This window comes from Moschus berezovskii, chromosome 7 (genome assembly GCF_049115385.1).
Source record: "Moschus berezovskii isolate FMDL1 chromosome 7, NW_MosBer_1.0, whole genome shotgun sequence".
NCBI lineage: Eukaryota > Metazoa > Chordata > Mammalia > Artiodactyla > Moschidae > Moschus > Moschus berezovskii.
Genome location: NC_142466.1, coordinates 112,844,337 through 112,859,460, shown reverse-complemented (window position 1 = coordinate 112,859,460; position 15,124 = coordinate 112,844,337). Strand labels below are relative to the sequence as shown.

General features: G+C 50.4%; 1 protein-coding gene across 1 annotated transcript in view; it reads right to left on the bottom strand.

The window, feature by feature from the left end:
- PAPPA (pappalysin 1) overlaps positions 1 to 15,124 on the bottom strand; it is a 271,571-nt gene that overhangs the window by 57,457 nt on the left and 198,990 nt on the right. The window contains exons 14-15 of the mRNA XM_055427748.2: positions 12,657 to 12,825; positions 10,047 to 10,230 (exon numbers count right to left, since the gene is read on the bottom strand). Of these exons, the coding sequence (XP_055283723.1) occupies positions 10,047 to 10,230; positions 12,657 to 12,825 (353 nt within the window). The remainder of the gene's footprint in view (positions 1 to 10,046; positions 10,231 to 12,656; positions 12,826 to 15,124) is intronic.

Sequence of the window (15,124 nt, the reverse complement as noted above, 5' to 3'; positions counted from 1 at the left end):
CACTCCAGTATTCTGGCCTGGAGAATTCTCACGAATAGAAGAGCCTAGTAGGCCACAGACCATGGGGTTGCAAAGAGTCGGACACAACTGAGCAACTAAGCATGCAAGCTCCTATCAGAATCGACTAGGAGCTCTGATTTCAGGGTGTTGTGTGACCTTCAGCTGCCACTCCCTCTCTGGGCCCTGCATCCCTGCATTTGTCTGAGCCCCACTTATGCCTGGAAGTGGCAGCCTCACGGTATCTGGAGGCTGGATTTTCTTCTCAGGCCCCAGTATTCAGTGAAGCTTTGCCAAAGCAGCTGAGAGATGAGCACTTCTCTGTAGCCCATGCCAGCTCTAGAAGACGTACTGACTGCCACGGGGAAGCTGGCCTGATGTGAAATGTCACAAATAAAAGTGAAACACAGGGAGGGAGGCTTTTCCCTGCTGGGTCATATGTTATTGACTCACACAGCCTGCCCAGAATCTCCCCAAGACAACTGGAGATGGACCTGAAACTTGGGGCTCCCAACCAAACTCTCCTCTTCTCAGTTATTCCTGATAGGTGTTGACAACCAGGGCTGGACACACGTGGGAGGCTCGGGGACTAGGAATTGGAGGGGTGATCAGGGTGAGACTGACATTTACTGATCAGTTACAACCAACTGAGCACTTCTGCTTTGTGATCTCATTTATCCTCACACAGTATGCTTAGTAGGGCAACAACTTGTATTTGAAAGCAGAGCCTTAGAGAGGCAAGTGACTTGACCAAGTTCTCTGGTTAATAAAAGACAAGAGTGGAGTTTAAAGCTGGTTTTGTGTAACTACAAAGACGGCTGTGGTTTATAGTGGAAAGTTGGCTATACCTGCTTAGCAGAGACTCTGTTTTCTGTTCTGAGACAGCCAAACCCCAAATCTCCTACCTATAGAAAGAAAGCAGTTGCTCCTGCCTTTCAGGGTGATGAGAAGATGAAATGAAACAAGATGGATGAACAGCGGTCAGGAAAACGAAACTGATTTCCTTGCTTGCTCTTCCCTCCCTCCCAGGTTTCCTTCTGTCTCCCCTCCCTCTCTCCGTCCTCTGAACCTCTGCCTTTAGCAGCAGTTCTGAAAGGATCACAGGTGCTGCATGAGAACCTCCATTCATTCGGGGCTTCCCAGGTGACGCTAGTGGTAAAGAACCCACCTCCCAATGCAGGAGATGTAAGAGATGTGGGTTCGATCCCTGGGTTGGGAAGATGCCCTGGAGGAGAGCATGGCAACCCACTCCAGTATTCTTGCCTGGAGAATCCCATGGACAGAGGAACCTGGTGGACTACAGTCCATAGGGTTGCAAAGAGTCAGACATGACTGAAGTGACTTAGTACACACACACACTCTATTCATTCAGCAAGCATCTATGGCTCACTATGTGCCAGCTACTCTCGTCTATGTCTCGACATAGACAAAGCAAGGAACAAAACAAATGCTTTACAAAGCCTGCCCTCTTGGAGCTTATATTCTAGTGGGATATGGAGAAGAAATTACCTTTTTAAAAAAGCAAACTATTTGATGTGTAGAAGGCAGAAAGAACTATGGAGAGAAATAAAACAGGAAAAACAGAAGAGAGGGCATGTGGGCTCCTCTGCTGCTCCTTTCCCTGTTCACTTTGCTCTTCCTCCTCCCATATCGGTGCGAGCTGCCCGGGGAGCCCAAGCCAACTTAGGGTCTGTCAGCCACAGAGGACTCCACGTGATAAGCTGTGACACTGCACACTCCAGATATTTCCACATCGGTAAAGAGAATAAAGGGTGTGCAAGAGGGACTCGTTTGGTTTCTACAGAAGCAGAGACGGCTCCAGCACAGCAGAGATTGTAAATTGCATCATTACTATTATTGTTATTTTTTGCGTGGTCTTGTGATGAAGGCCATGTTGGAGTGCCTGAGTTTAGCAAGAGCTTAGTGGGGACTGGGAGCCACAAAAGATAAGGGGAACATACCCTCTCTAAATTTCCCAGGAAGGATAAAACACCTCTGGAAAAAGGGTCGAGATGCTTTACAAGTACACCCTATCAGCTATGCAAACCCTAGACTGTGAAGAGGACGTTGTGGTTCTCTGGTGGTGAGCTAACAGAAAAATCGTAAAAGGTTAATCAAGAGAGAAAACGCAGACTAGAAATGTATATTCTTTGAGAGGGTAAATAGGAGTTAGCCGAACAGCGCAGTCAGAAGAAGAACTGGAGATTCTAGCACAAGAACTGGAGATTCAGGACCATGGACATGCCCCACACCACAGCAGACCCTCAAGTGTGCAGAATCAGCATTTCCAGGCCCTAGCTGTGGCCCCCATGGAGGAGCCTGGTGGGCTGAAGTCCATGGGGTCGCTAAGGGTCGGATGCGACTGAGCGACTTCACTTTCACTTTTCACTTTTACACATTGGAGAAGGAAATGGCAACCCACTCCAGTGTTCTTGCCTGGAGAATCTCAGGGACGGGAGAGCTTTGTGGGCTTCCGTCTATGGGGTCACACAGAGTCGGACACGACTGAAGTGACTTAGCAGCAGCAGCAGCTGTGGCCCCCACCCTGCAGCCTCCATGTGGCTCTGAGGAAAGCAAGGTAGGACGCAGCTTCTTGCCCTTCCCCCGTGCCCTTGGTTCTGACCTCTACACGCTGAAGGACGCCTACTGCACCCACAGCGGTTTGCTGCCAGAGGTCTTTCCTCTGATCAGGGGTGTTTGGCCCGCATGCAGGGCAGGCTCACAGTGGTGAGGTGTCAATGCGCATCGAAGTAGCACCCAAACCAGTGAAGGGGCTGGTGCATTACCACGACAAGTGCCTGAGTTACAGGAACTCAGAGGAATAATCCTGCCCTGTCTCCCACGCTTTCCCAGGGGGACTGAGCTCAGGCTGTCCATGGGGGTAGTGGCTTTAGAGGAGCCCCGAGGCTTCTATCTTTTCCACGTCTTCCTCTCACTATGCTTCTTGGGGGAACATGACTCCGGACACGAGGTGAAGGCATTTCTGAGCCTGGAGTCCCTGGCTGAGGGTAGCAAGGCTGAGGGCAGAGACTAGATTCCAGAGAGTGATGTGTCCCTGTACTTTTGTTTGTTCATCTTTTAAAGTCAAGGAAACAAATCTTGCTCAGACTGTCTACAAATGTGGCTAAGGAAATTTCAATCTCCAGTGAGTATTAAAATGATTACAAATGTACTATCAAAAGAAATATATCTACTTTTATTATTTTGCTGTAAAGAGTGCCCAGAAAACCACATTTCTTTGAGAATACCTTTAAGACTGAAACTAACCTAGAGTAAAATGGAAGGAGGGAAATGCCAGGAGATCTAGGTGTGTTTTCTTAATGCCTCGTTGACCATGCTGGCATCGCCCACATCCTAAGGGCTGGGACGGCAACTTGTTCATTCTTTTAGTCCCAGAACCTACCCTAGTGCCAAGCATACACACATGTATGCATGACAAGTTGCTTCAGTCGTGTCTGACTGTGTGATCCCATGGACAGCAGCCCACCAGGCTACTCTGTTCATGGGATTCTCCAGGCAAGAATACTGCAGTGGGTTGCCATTTCCTTCTCCAGCCAAGCATACAGGAAACCCTAAATTTCCATTTGTTGAATGCATACTGTTGTTTAGCCACTCAGCAGTATCCAACTCTGTGACTCCATGGTCTATAGCCCCACAGGCTCCTCTGTCCATGGGGATTTCTAGGTGAGAACACTGGAGCAGGATGCCATTTCCTTCTCCATGGGATCTTCCCAACCCAGGGACTGAACTCGCATCTCCTTCAAGTCTCCTGCATTGCAGATAGATTCTTTACCACTGAGCTACCGGGGAAGCCTGGAGTATTATGAATTTACCGTGACCTTGAACAATTCACCTGACTTCTCTGGCCCTAGACCAAAGCCATCTTTACGTTCTTGTCCAGTTCTAACATTTTAGGATGTGGAAGGATATTGGCCACTGAATTAAGAAAGTAAAAACACAGGTAGCTGGACTGGGATAAGGACAAATGACATTTGCAGAGTCCGTGAGGTAGGCGTAGGAAGAATGACTGGCCCCATCTCCTTGATCCTTCAAGTGACCCAAGTTGTCCTTAATCTCATTTTGAAGGTGGGAACACCGAGTCCCCGTGTGGAAAAGTGAGCTTTTCAAACTATAGCTGGTGCTCACTCCAGGTATGTCTGACTCCTGAGTGCTCCCTTGACCACATTACAGAGCTTTTACCCAAGTGCATGGCCACAGAGGAACTGCTGCCTAGAGAAAAACCTCACAGAACCAGAAACATGAATGTGTGGAGTATGTCAAAAGCAAAACTAGTCATATACTTTCACCACCCCTCCTGCCCCCACTGTCCAGAATGGTGTCTCTCACTTCCAAATTTCTTTACTGAAAGGCCTCACATGTTAGACACAAAGGAGAAGAAGAATGTGCTAAGATGCAGTCACAGTCAGGGATAACGAATGGATAGTTCCTAAGAGACAGAAAGGAGCCTGGAATGTTGGACACCTGCCATAATGGAGGGGCTGGGAATGTGCAAGTCAGATGATTTCACAAGATTGCTGGGAATGGCATGCCTAGCAAGAGGGCACCTCTTCTAGGGTCGGGACCCCTGGGTCACTTTCTGGCCCCAGTGCTCATGGTAATGCATACATAACCTTGCATGAATGTCTTCCTCTCTTGGACCTCAGTTTCTGCATGGCAAAATGAAATGATGACTTCTGGCTTCTCCCAGCTCTGGCTGGAGAAGCTCTAATACTTTGGCCACTTGATGCAAAGAGCCGACTCACTGGAAAAGACCCTGATGCTGGGAAAGATTGAGGGCAGGAGGAGGAGGGGGCGACAGAGGATGAGATGGTTGGGTGGTATCACCGACTCAATGGACATGAGTTTGAGCAAACTCCAGGAGATAGTAAAGGACAGGGAAGCCTGGCGTGCTGCAGTTCATGGGGTCGCAAAGAATCAGACATGACTTAGTGACCGAACAGCGACAACTGGGTTGAGAGGCATGGTTCAGAAAAGGTCAAAGGAATTCTGGAGCAGCAGCTAAGAACCCTGAGGTGAGAATACGCTTGACGTTTGCAACCTGTGCACTGTTCAGAGTGCAGTGAAGTTGGAGGTGGGGGGTGAGGGAGACCTGAGAGTTATCTAAGAGAGAAAAGAAATCTGCTGCTTCCTCTTATCACTGCTTACGTCTAAAGACGACATCAGGAGCAGCTGTGTGATCTTGAACAGGTTTTCTTTTCCACGGTGCTCCTCTGTCCCCAGGAAGGACTGGGTAGTGGTTTACCATTAACCCCTATTGGAGTAGGAAATGGCAGCCCACTCCAGCATTCTCAACTGGAGAATTCCATGGTCAGTATAGTCCATGGGGTCGCAAAGAGTCAGACACGGCTGAGCAACCAACACTTACCATTAACACCTAGGGGTGGCTGGGACCCAGTGACATTCTAGACCCTGCTATCTCCAAAGCACTAGGATGAAAAGATGCGGAGAGTAGCCTTCCCTCAGGAGTGACATGAGAAGTCCTCTTTGGCAGTGACCCTGTTTTTGTGGGAAAGATGCCCTGAGGAGACCCTTAGGAAAGAGTTGAATCCTCCAGGTCTGGCTGTCTGCTTCTGAGAATGATGAAAGGGCAGAGGATATGAAAACCCTAGATGGAGAAGGATCAGGACAGGACTCTGAGGGAGAGGGTAAGGGGTGAGGAAGAGAGTGGGGGGCTGGCAGGAAGGTTATCTGCTGGACACTGAAGAACATGGCCATTCTGCTCATCAGTACAGTAGAGTCTAAGAAACCAGAAAATGCTCCATGGTATGGAGTGTCTTCTAGAATCCAGTGAACAGACTGAGTTTAAATCTCGGGCCTGAGATAGAAGTAAACAGTGGGTCTTTTAGAAAGACTTTTTTTTTTTGGCTGAGCTGCATGGTATGTGGAATCTTAGTTCCCTGACAAGGGACCAAACCCACACCCCCTGCAGTGGAAGCATGGAGTCTCAGCCACTGGACCACCAGGGAAGTCCCTGGAAAGATCTCTGTGGGATGAGGGCATGCTTGCTTTAGAAGCCCCACTCCAGAATCAACATCCGGTGCACCTCACGTGGTTGAGTTGAAGTTGACAAGGTCAAGGATGCAACGACGCATTTTTAGCCATTGAGTTAAACGTTTACGACTCTGAGACTGAGGTCCTTTCTCTTAAACTTGAGGACTTTCCCCCGTGCGTGTGTAGGTGCAGTGGATGCTGTTTGCGTCCACGTGATAAAGGGCCCTGGCAGGAGTGACTGCAGAGCTGTGGCCTTGCAGGGTATCTTGTGGACATCTTGACGAAGGCTCAGAACTTAAGGGGAAGTCAGGATATTCAAGAAAAGTTTGCCCGGATTCTAAGGGACTGGTGTGTTGGCGGTGCTCTTCATGCCCGCATTACACTGGTCTTGGGGCCACACTTAGCGCGTCTCCTGGGTGGGGGCTTCTGGTCCAAGCACATTAACCTCTAGGTCCTGAGTGGAATGTGGAGGATGGAGCACGTCTCCACAGGTCCCAGGATTAAGGCCTCCAGGGGATAAAGAGGTCAGGGGCCAAGAGGGCAGCCACTGCCTAATTCTCACAAGAGTGCCTCTTGGAGAGGAGTATTTACTGAGTACTTACTCTGGTTCTGGCAATTTTATTCATACCACCTCTTTTAATCCTCACCATGACCCTTCAATGTGGACGCTCTTACACCCATTTTATGAATGAGAGCACTGAGGCTCAAGGAGGTGGAATTGCTCTTCTAGGATCCACCAACGTCTCCCAATGTGCAATTCACCTCCCGAGATCAGACAGCTGGGGCAGAACCCAGAGTTCAATCCCTCTCTGTCTGAGGAAAGATGAAAGCTCACACTCCTTTTGCTGAAATCTTGCAGTGGGGAAGGAAAACCAAAGGGCGCAAAGGGACGCAAACAAGAAATGCAGGAAAACTTTGTTTTGATCACCCCTAGTGGGTCAGACAGTTAAGAGTCTGCGTGCAGTGCGGGAGACCCGGGTTCTATCCCAGGGTTGGGAAGATTCCCTGCAGAAGGGAATGGCAGCTCACTCCAGTATTCTTGCCTGGAAAATTTCATGGACAGAGGAGGCTGGTGGGCTACAGTCCGTGGGGTCACAAAGAGTCAGACATGACTGAAGGACTAACACTTTCACTTTGGGCTTCCCTGGTGGCCCAGATGGTAAAGAACCTGCCCACCAATGCAGAAAACATTAGAGATGCAGGTTCAGTCCCTGGGTTGGGAAGATCCCCTGGAGAAGGGAATGGTTATCCACTCCAGTATTCCTGTCTGGAGAATTCCATGGGGAGAGAGCCTGGCAGGCTATATAGTCCATGGAGTCACAAAGAGTCGGACATGACTGGGCGACTAACACTTTCACTTTATCTTTTGGCTTAAGAAGCAAGGAATTGTTAACAAGCTCAAGAGAGAGGACCAGGCCTCTGCCCAGCCTTTGCCGCCAGCAGACCCAAGCCAAAGCACTGGACCTGGAATATGAGCATCCAATGATGCTGAGAACCAAGGGCATGGTACGTCAGTGGGTCCTGGTGGGTCAGTGTGGCCACTGGAGAGGTGCTGCCCTGTATTCTCAAGGGACGAGCAAAGTGGGGATCAACACCATCAAAATGACAGTCCTTCTAGGGCCACATCTCCGCAGTGAGGTCACCCCTCCACCACAGTCAGCAGAGAAGCAATGACAGAAGAATCACTTTGATTAAGGATTATTATTGCAGCCCTCACTGTGGCTAATAATCAATGCTGATTTATACACCTCCCTTTCCCAAGGACCTCTGACTTAGAGGGGAAGTGTGATGTCCTAGTCTGGAGTTATTAATAAGCCCCGTGTCTGAGCAGATGGGGCCAGGGAGAGGCGCAGATAAGGTGGAGGGTTTGCAATTTCTACTAGTCTCTTCATCTCTCCAAGATCTCAATCTCTAGAGTGGCTCAAATAAAGTGTCTGTAACCTTTACACTCAAATCTTCTTGGCTAAAAGTATGAGGGGACTTTGGTTACTTGATGCAAAGAGCTGACTCACAGGAAAACACATTGGTGCTGGGAAAGATTAAGGGCAAGAGAAGAAGGGGGAGACAGGATGGGATGGTTGGACGGCATCACCAGCTCAATGGATGTGAGTCTGAGCGAGCTCCAGGAGCTGGGGATGGACAGGGAGGCCTGGCGTGCTGCGGTCCGTGGGGCCGCAGAGAGTCGGACAGGACTGCGCGACTAAACAATAGGAAAGGGTGTATTCCAGAAGCGTTTTCTGCTTCTCTTTCGCAGCAGTTGAGCAAGATAGCTGGGTCCTTCATTCATTTCTTAAAAGAGACATTTCCTGTGGTTTTACTTTCACCAATGCATTCAGCCGCCCAGTCTATACACTTTATTGAGTCTTACTATGTGCAGTGATCTTTCGAAGTTCTATATCTTCTTGAAAGCTTGGAGATACTCTCAACCCTCTCCAATCATCCAAATGCCTGGAACTCATGAATTTGTAATATGACATCTAAGTGAAAGTGAAGTTGCTCAGTCATGTCCAACTCTTTGTGACCCCATGGACTATAGCCCAGCAGGCTCCTCCATCCATGGACTTCTCCAGGCAAGAATACTGGAGTGGGTTGCCATGTCCTTCTCCAATATGACATCTAAGTTAAAGGGAATTTACAGACCTCCCTCCAAACCCCCACACGACCCACAGAAGTCTGCTCATTCCCACTGTACAGCATGGTGGATGCCCAGGTAGGACTCGTGCTTAGTGAGATATCATTTTGGTTGTCTGATGAAGGGGCAATGTTTCCTCTGATAAGTCAAGCAAAGGCAAGTCCTGGTACCTCTGAGAACTGGGTATAATGCCCAAACCTGGATGGCATCACCAACTCGATGCACATGAGTTTGAGTGAACTCCGGGAGTTGGTGATGGACAGGGAGGCCTGGCGTGCTGTGATTCATGGGGTCGCAAAGAGTCGGACACGACTGAGTGACTGAACTGAACTGAACTGAACACTCAACTAGAAGCCAAGAGTGTCGTTCCGATGCTGCTGCTAACTTGCTCTGTGATTCTGTGCAAGTCCCCTCCTTCTTATAGCTGGACCTCAGCTTCATCATCTTTCCAATAATCAGTGACTCCTGCCCCGCTGACAGAGCCTGTTCAGTCTTGAGAGTCGAGGTCGCCCAGGTCAGCCTCTCACTCATTTCCAACGTGGGTCCTCGTCTCCAGTTTGCCAGACTATGTCTTCTTCCCTGCATATCCCAGTACCGAGCCCAGGAATGCCCATTAGCTCTTCCCTCCTAGAGTGACTCCCGGTGGAGCTAGCCCTTCCTAAGGGGCAGCCATGGGCTTTGGAGAAAGACAGACCTGGGCCCCGTGGTGGAGCCCTCCAGTAACAGCATGGCCTTGGACAAGTTCCTTCAACTCTGAACCTTGAGTTTCTCCTCCGGGAAAATTAAAACAATAATAATACTTTTCTCTTAGACTTACTGGACTCTCACCCCACCCAATGAACTAGTCACATCAGTTCCAGATGCTGTTTTCTTAGAATCGTCTCTTTCCTTCTACTTTCCCTCCCTTCCTGCTTTTCTCTTTCCTCTTTTGCCAGATTTGGAAGATCTTAGAGACACCATCAGAGAAGGCAACGGTCACCCCACAGTACTCTTGCCTGGAGAATCCCATGGACAGAAGAGCCTGGTGGGCTGCAGTCCATGGGGTCACTAAGAGTTGGTTGCTAAGAGCGACTTCACTTTCACTTTTCACTTTCATGCATGGGAGAAGGAAACGGCAACCCACTCCAGTATTCTTGCCTGGAGAATCCCAGGGATGGGGGAGCCTGGTGGGCTGCTATCTCTGGGGTCACACAGAGTCGGACACGACTGAAGCGACTCAGCAGCAGCAGCAGAGACGCCATGCTTGTCCACACTCTGCTCTCTCCCCAGCTGCACGACAAGGCAGTTTGCATGGATGGGCTGTATAGAACAGGTGGGAGGGATCAGAGGCAAAGACAACAGCCTGTCCAAGCCCTGCTGTTCAGTCCCCACCAGAGGGCCCGGAAGCGGCCGCCGGGCCTCGTACCTTTCAACTGCGCCGGGTGGCGGCACTGGAAGGAGCACTTGCTGCCGAAGGTGGTGCCCTCGAGGCAGGAGAACGAGGCGGCGGAGACGTGGTGCTGGTCCGGGACGCCGCAGTCCACCGGCTCGCACGCCACCTGCTTGCTCCACTTGCCCTCCGTGCAGGTCACCGTGACGCTGGGTCCTGTCTGGAAGACGGAGGTGGGCACCGTGAGATGTGGCAGAAGGAGACCCACCCGTGGGGAAAACCCTTCTCCCCTGGGCTATGGCACCCGGAGATCCACGCTCGACTTTTAGCTCCCTTTCCGGGATCCCAGCAACTGTTTGAAAGAGGTTCTTCAGTTCCCACTTTGCAGCTGCAGAAACTGAGGCTCAGAGATATTAAATGACTAGCTCCAAGTTTCATAGCTGGACAAAGGCTAAGTGGGAATTGAGTCCAAAGACACAGCTCCGCACGGCTGTCTGGAGAGTCTCCCAGATAGTTATTTCCATTGTGCTGCTGCGAATCTTAAGACTCAGACTTCTCAGGGCCAGAGGACTTCTTTCATGAAATAGCCTCTGAGACACAGCACAACAGTGAGATGCTGGATGTCAACCTTTGTATCTTTCCCTGGCCCTGAGGGAGCGGCGGAGGTGGGGCGGGGGGAGGATTGTGCTTGGCACAGAGTGGGCATCACTCTGGGGGGATGGGTGAATGGAATTTGGTTCTGGGTTCTGTGAGATCGTGGGCAAGTCCCTTTCCTCACTTGAACTATCCTTTTGGCATCGAAGCCAAGCATTGCTCTAAGAACCACTCCCTGCTCCAACATATGATACTTCAATAGCTGGGAGAGGTGGATGTGAAGAAGGAAGGAGGCTAGGCAAATGAAACTGTTGACAGGGATTCGACAGAAATTAGAAGACAGCATGACTGGGGTTAGGAGGGCAAGTTCAGACTGCAGGGCCAAGGCAGGGGCCGTCCACGGCAGCCCAGCCCCGGGGGCCTCCATTCAAGGAGGAAGCTGCCACATCCCAGGCGATCGGGGATGCCAGATGTTGAGCTGGAATTTTAAAAGCATGGGACACTCTTCCCCTCTTCAGCACCCATCAAAGGGATGAGAGGTCCCTCACTGCCAAAGCCAGCTTAATTGCTTTCACAGGAGTTCAGATCTGCCGTGTCTGACACACGGAAGCAGGTGTCGAAGCAACTGAGGGCCCTGGAGCTCCTCAGTGGAACTCTCTGCAAGCCCAGAAGCTCTGTGCAAACAGGTGTTCCCAGCAACAAGGAATGTGCCCTTGCCCCCAGAGCATGAAGGGGGAGTCTGTTGGCGGGGTCCCACAAGAGTCTGAACATGGAATCCCCAAATTTCAGGGCTTAATTCCCTGCTCCTCCCCGCACCCACCTGAGACCCCAAGCCACACTGGCTGAAAGCACCATTACAACACATCTAAGTCCACCCAAGGCCACTCTCCTCGTGCAGTACTCAGCCCTCTTCCCAAGGCTCCCCCGTGGCTGGACTCTAAGCCACACCCATGTGGGCCGCTGGAAGGACCTTCCTCACCCATGATCTGACCACGTCACTTCCTTCAACAGCTCCCTGCTGCCCTAAAGAGGACCCTCCCACTCCCTGACCAAGCTAACAGGGCCATGCACCAGCACACCTCACTTGCCTCTCCAGCCACACTGCTTGGGTAAGTTCAGTAAAACAAACATCTGTCTGTGGTAGCCTCCTTCTCACCAACGGGCATCCACATATTCCTGTCCGTGCCCAGAGCCTGCCTCCTTCCTTTCCTTTAATGAGAAACCCTCTGCCTATCTCTCCAGTTCTCAGTTTTCATGTCACCTCTTCCAGGGAGCTTTCCTTGACTGCCCCTATGCTTCCACAACACCCCGCACGTCCCTTCACAATGTTTATCACACAGTACGGCCATTACTCACTCATCGTCTGCTCCCGGTAACTAGTCACTAAGCTCCTTAAGAAGAGGAACTAGGTTCATTTTAGAGACTCTTTTTCTCAAGCACCTAGTACAGCATACCTGGCGACTCAGACAGTAAAGAATCTGCCTGCAATGCGGGAGACCTGGGTTTGATCCCTGGGTTGGGAAGATCCCCTGGAGAAGGGCATGGCGACCCACTCCAGTATTCTTGCCTGGAGAATCCCCATGGAAAGAGGAGCCTCGTGGGCCGCAGTCCATGGGGTCACAAAGAGTTGGCCGCGACTGAGCACACACACAGTATAGCATCTGCTTCCCAGTGCACAGAGGTTTGAATGAATGAACGGGCATCACATGGACAGGGGGCTCACCTCTTGTGAGACCAGCCCACTCAACTGTAGCAGGGTTCTGACCGTGAGGGCTTCAGTCCAAAAGTCATGCTCAGCCCATGGTTTTCCAGATTTTCAACCTACACGGGGGGCTCTGGTACCCGTGATATTAGGCACTACTCTGCACAGGAACCATTGTCTCAGAAATCCCGGATTGAGGCAGTCTTTCCCTCAATCCACACATCTTTATTGAGCATCTATTATGTGGCAGCAGTGTTTCAAATGCTGAGGATTCGGCAGAGAACAGGCTCAACACCCGCTCGGCGTTGCGTGGGCTGCAGAGGGACTCCGAGCCCGGCACCTGCACACACCTGGCTTTTGATCAGCTCGTCATCGCGCTGGATTTGGAGCACGTAGCCCGTCCGGCAGCGCACAGTGCACTGGCCACCGTGGTAGCCGTCGCTGCTGGAGCAGTTGAGCGAAGCGTTCTCCACAGCCAGCTTCGGGCAGTCCGCGGCCGCGCATGCGAAGTGCACACAGCTGAGGAGAAAGGGAACGAGAGGGTGAGACGGCGCTTTCTCGCGGGACCGACGCATTCGCGCTGGAAGACAAAGGCAGGTGGGCTTCCGCTCCAACTTTCAGGAGGCTGAGACGGGAGACACACAGAGGGGACCAGATTCCGGAGGAGCAGTGGCCAAGGTTGATCACTAAGAGCACAGTTTATGGAAAGAGATAAAGCGGGGCTCAAATCCTACATCTTAAAAGTCTTACAAGTCTGCAAACACTTAGAACCTTCATTTTTCCATCTGCAAAATGGGAATTATTATGATCACAGCAAGTGCCCACTGAGTCTCTTATCTGCCAGGCACTGAACTGAATGAAAGCCTTTCCATATTTTATAACAGCACTCACTTCTGGGGGTCGTTGTGAAATCAGATAGTTGAGCAAAAGCATGGAGTGGAATTCCTGGTACATAAGGGCACGAAGATATGGATAAATCTATGCTGTATTACCTAGAAGCTGTCTAACTTTGGGCAAGGTCCATCACCTCTCTGAGTTTCAGTGTACTACCGGATTCGGCTAACCCATAGCTCCATGAGATTCAACTGAGGTCCTGAAGGTGGAAGTCTTTTATAAACTGTAAAGTGACTTCAGAATGGTTAACAAAGTTGTGCAGAGATCATGCCATGCATCTTACTGTAGCTGTCAATTGGAATTTACTTGTTCAAGTCTGAGCTCCATGAAAGTGTCTACAGGCAGCTTTCTCGTGTCTCAGGCAAGCTCCCTTGCAGCACTGGGCCCTCCTTTCTCTCACGCCCCGGCCTCTTGTTCTATGTACTGATCACAGGCCTGGGGTACCTACCATCTGCCGGAATGCGTGCTAACCCTTCAGGAAACGGAAACAACATAAAACCCCCGTGCTTAGATGATCTTTCCCCTCATATTACCGTCACGCAGACGCTTAATAACATTAGTGACTGTTCACCGATTGCTTATATACATGAGCTCACCCATCCTTGCGGCGACCATATGAGCTAAGTGTTACTCATTTTACTGTTGGAAAGTTGGGGAGCGGCGAGATTGAGTTACTTGTTTAAGTTCCCATCCAGATGTGTGACTCCAAAGTCCTCATTATTAACCTCACCCACACCTGGACTAGAACTTCCCTGAGGGTAGAGATAAAGCCTGTTTCATTTCGGTGTACTTCGCATTTCCAATGAAAATGCCTTGGATGAAATAGATGTTTCCTAACTAGCAAGGAGCAAATGGTGGCAGTGTCTTGCAATAACTTAAGCACTCTGCAAACATCGGAATATTGAATTCGAAGGTTTCTAGGAGGCAGTTAGTTCTCTCTAATGTTGCCCCTCTAGCCCTGTCTATCCCAACTCCTGGCATACGATATGCACAGATCGCTGGGGTTGCCATTCAGAGCCTCAAACTGTTTGTTTTCCTGTTTCTATCGAGGACACGCGGAGTGGTGCAGGGGTCAATCCAACTTAGGAAGGAACTGTCAACTTTTTGCTTGGTGTCAGTTTCAGGACGCCCCACACTGAGGGTTCTACAGGAACATGGTTACTCATCCCCACTCTGAACCCCCTGCTCAAAAGTGTGGTGAGAAGGTGGGCTGAGTGGGGAGTGGGGAACAAACAGCTCCGGCACTTAGCACATGAACTCACTTCTGAAAACACTGGGACAAAGGCAAGTATTCCTTTCAGGTCTCAGACCCGCACTGATGTATGCTCTGTAGCTTCCACATACCCGCCTCCCCTTCACAAACGCAGGATGAGTTGGGATGAAGTGACACGCGCAGAGACTTTCCGATGCCCTGCCCTTTTTTCTCTCTGACAGCCTCTGCCCTGCGCCACCCAGAAGACTGTAGCTGTGGAGTCAACATGAGGTCTTTGAGACCAAACAATGCATCTGTTCACGTTGTGTAAGAGCTGGGAGAAAGAGCCACATGGTTCCAATTTAAGTAGATTTACGTCTGTAAGCTACCAGCCTCCAAGCAGGTCTTCTGACCTTTGCCTTACAGTTTGACCATTCTCGCTCTGCACACCCAGGAGGCCCCCAGTCTCCCATCTGATGACGGACCGGGGTCCTCTGGGAACCCTTTTTGAAAGACAAGGGCTCTGGGCTTCTCTGGGCTATGTGGCCATTAAGGTAAAAAATAAAGTGTTCTCCCTCCTTCTACGCACATTAAGATTCTTCTTCATAGGAAAAGGAGAAACTGAAAAACTTGATTTCCTCAAACGGAAAGGACCTACAGCTTAGCAGGTGGGCAGATCTGGGCTCCAGCCCAGGCTCACCATTTATCAGTTGTTTGATCTTGGAACGTCAT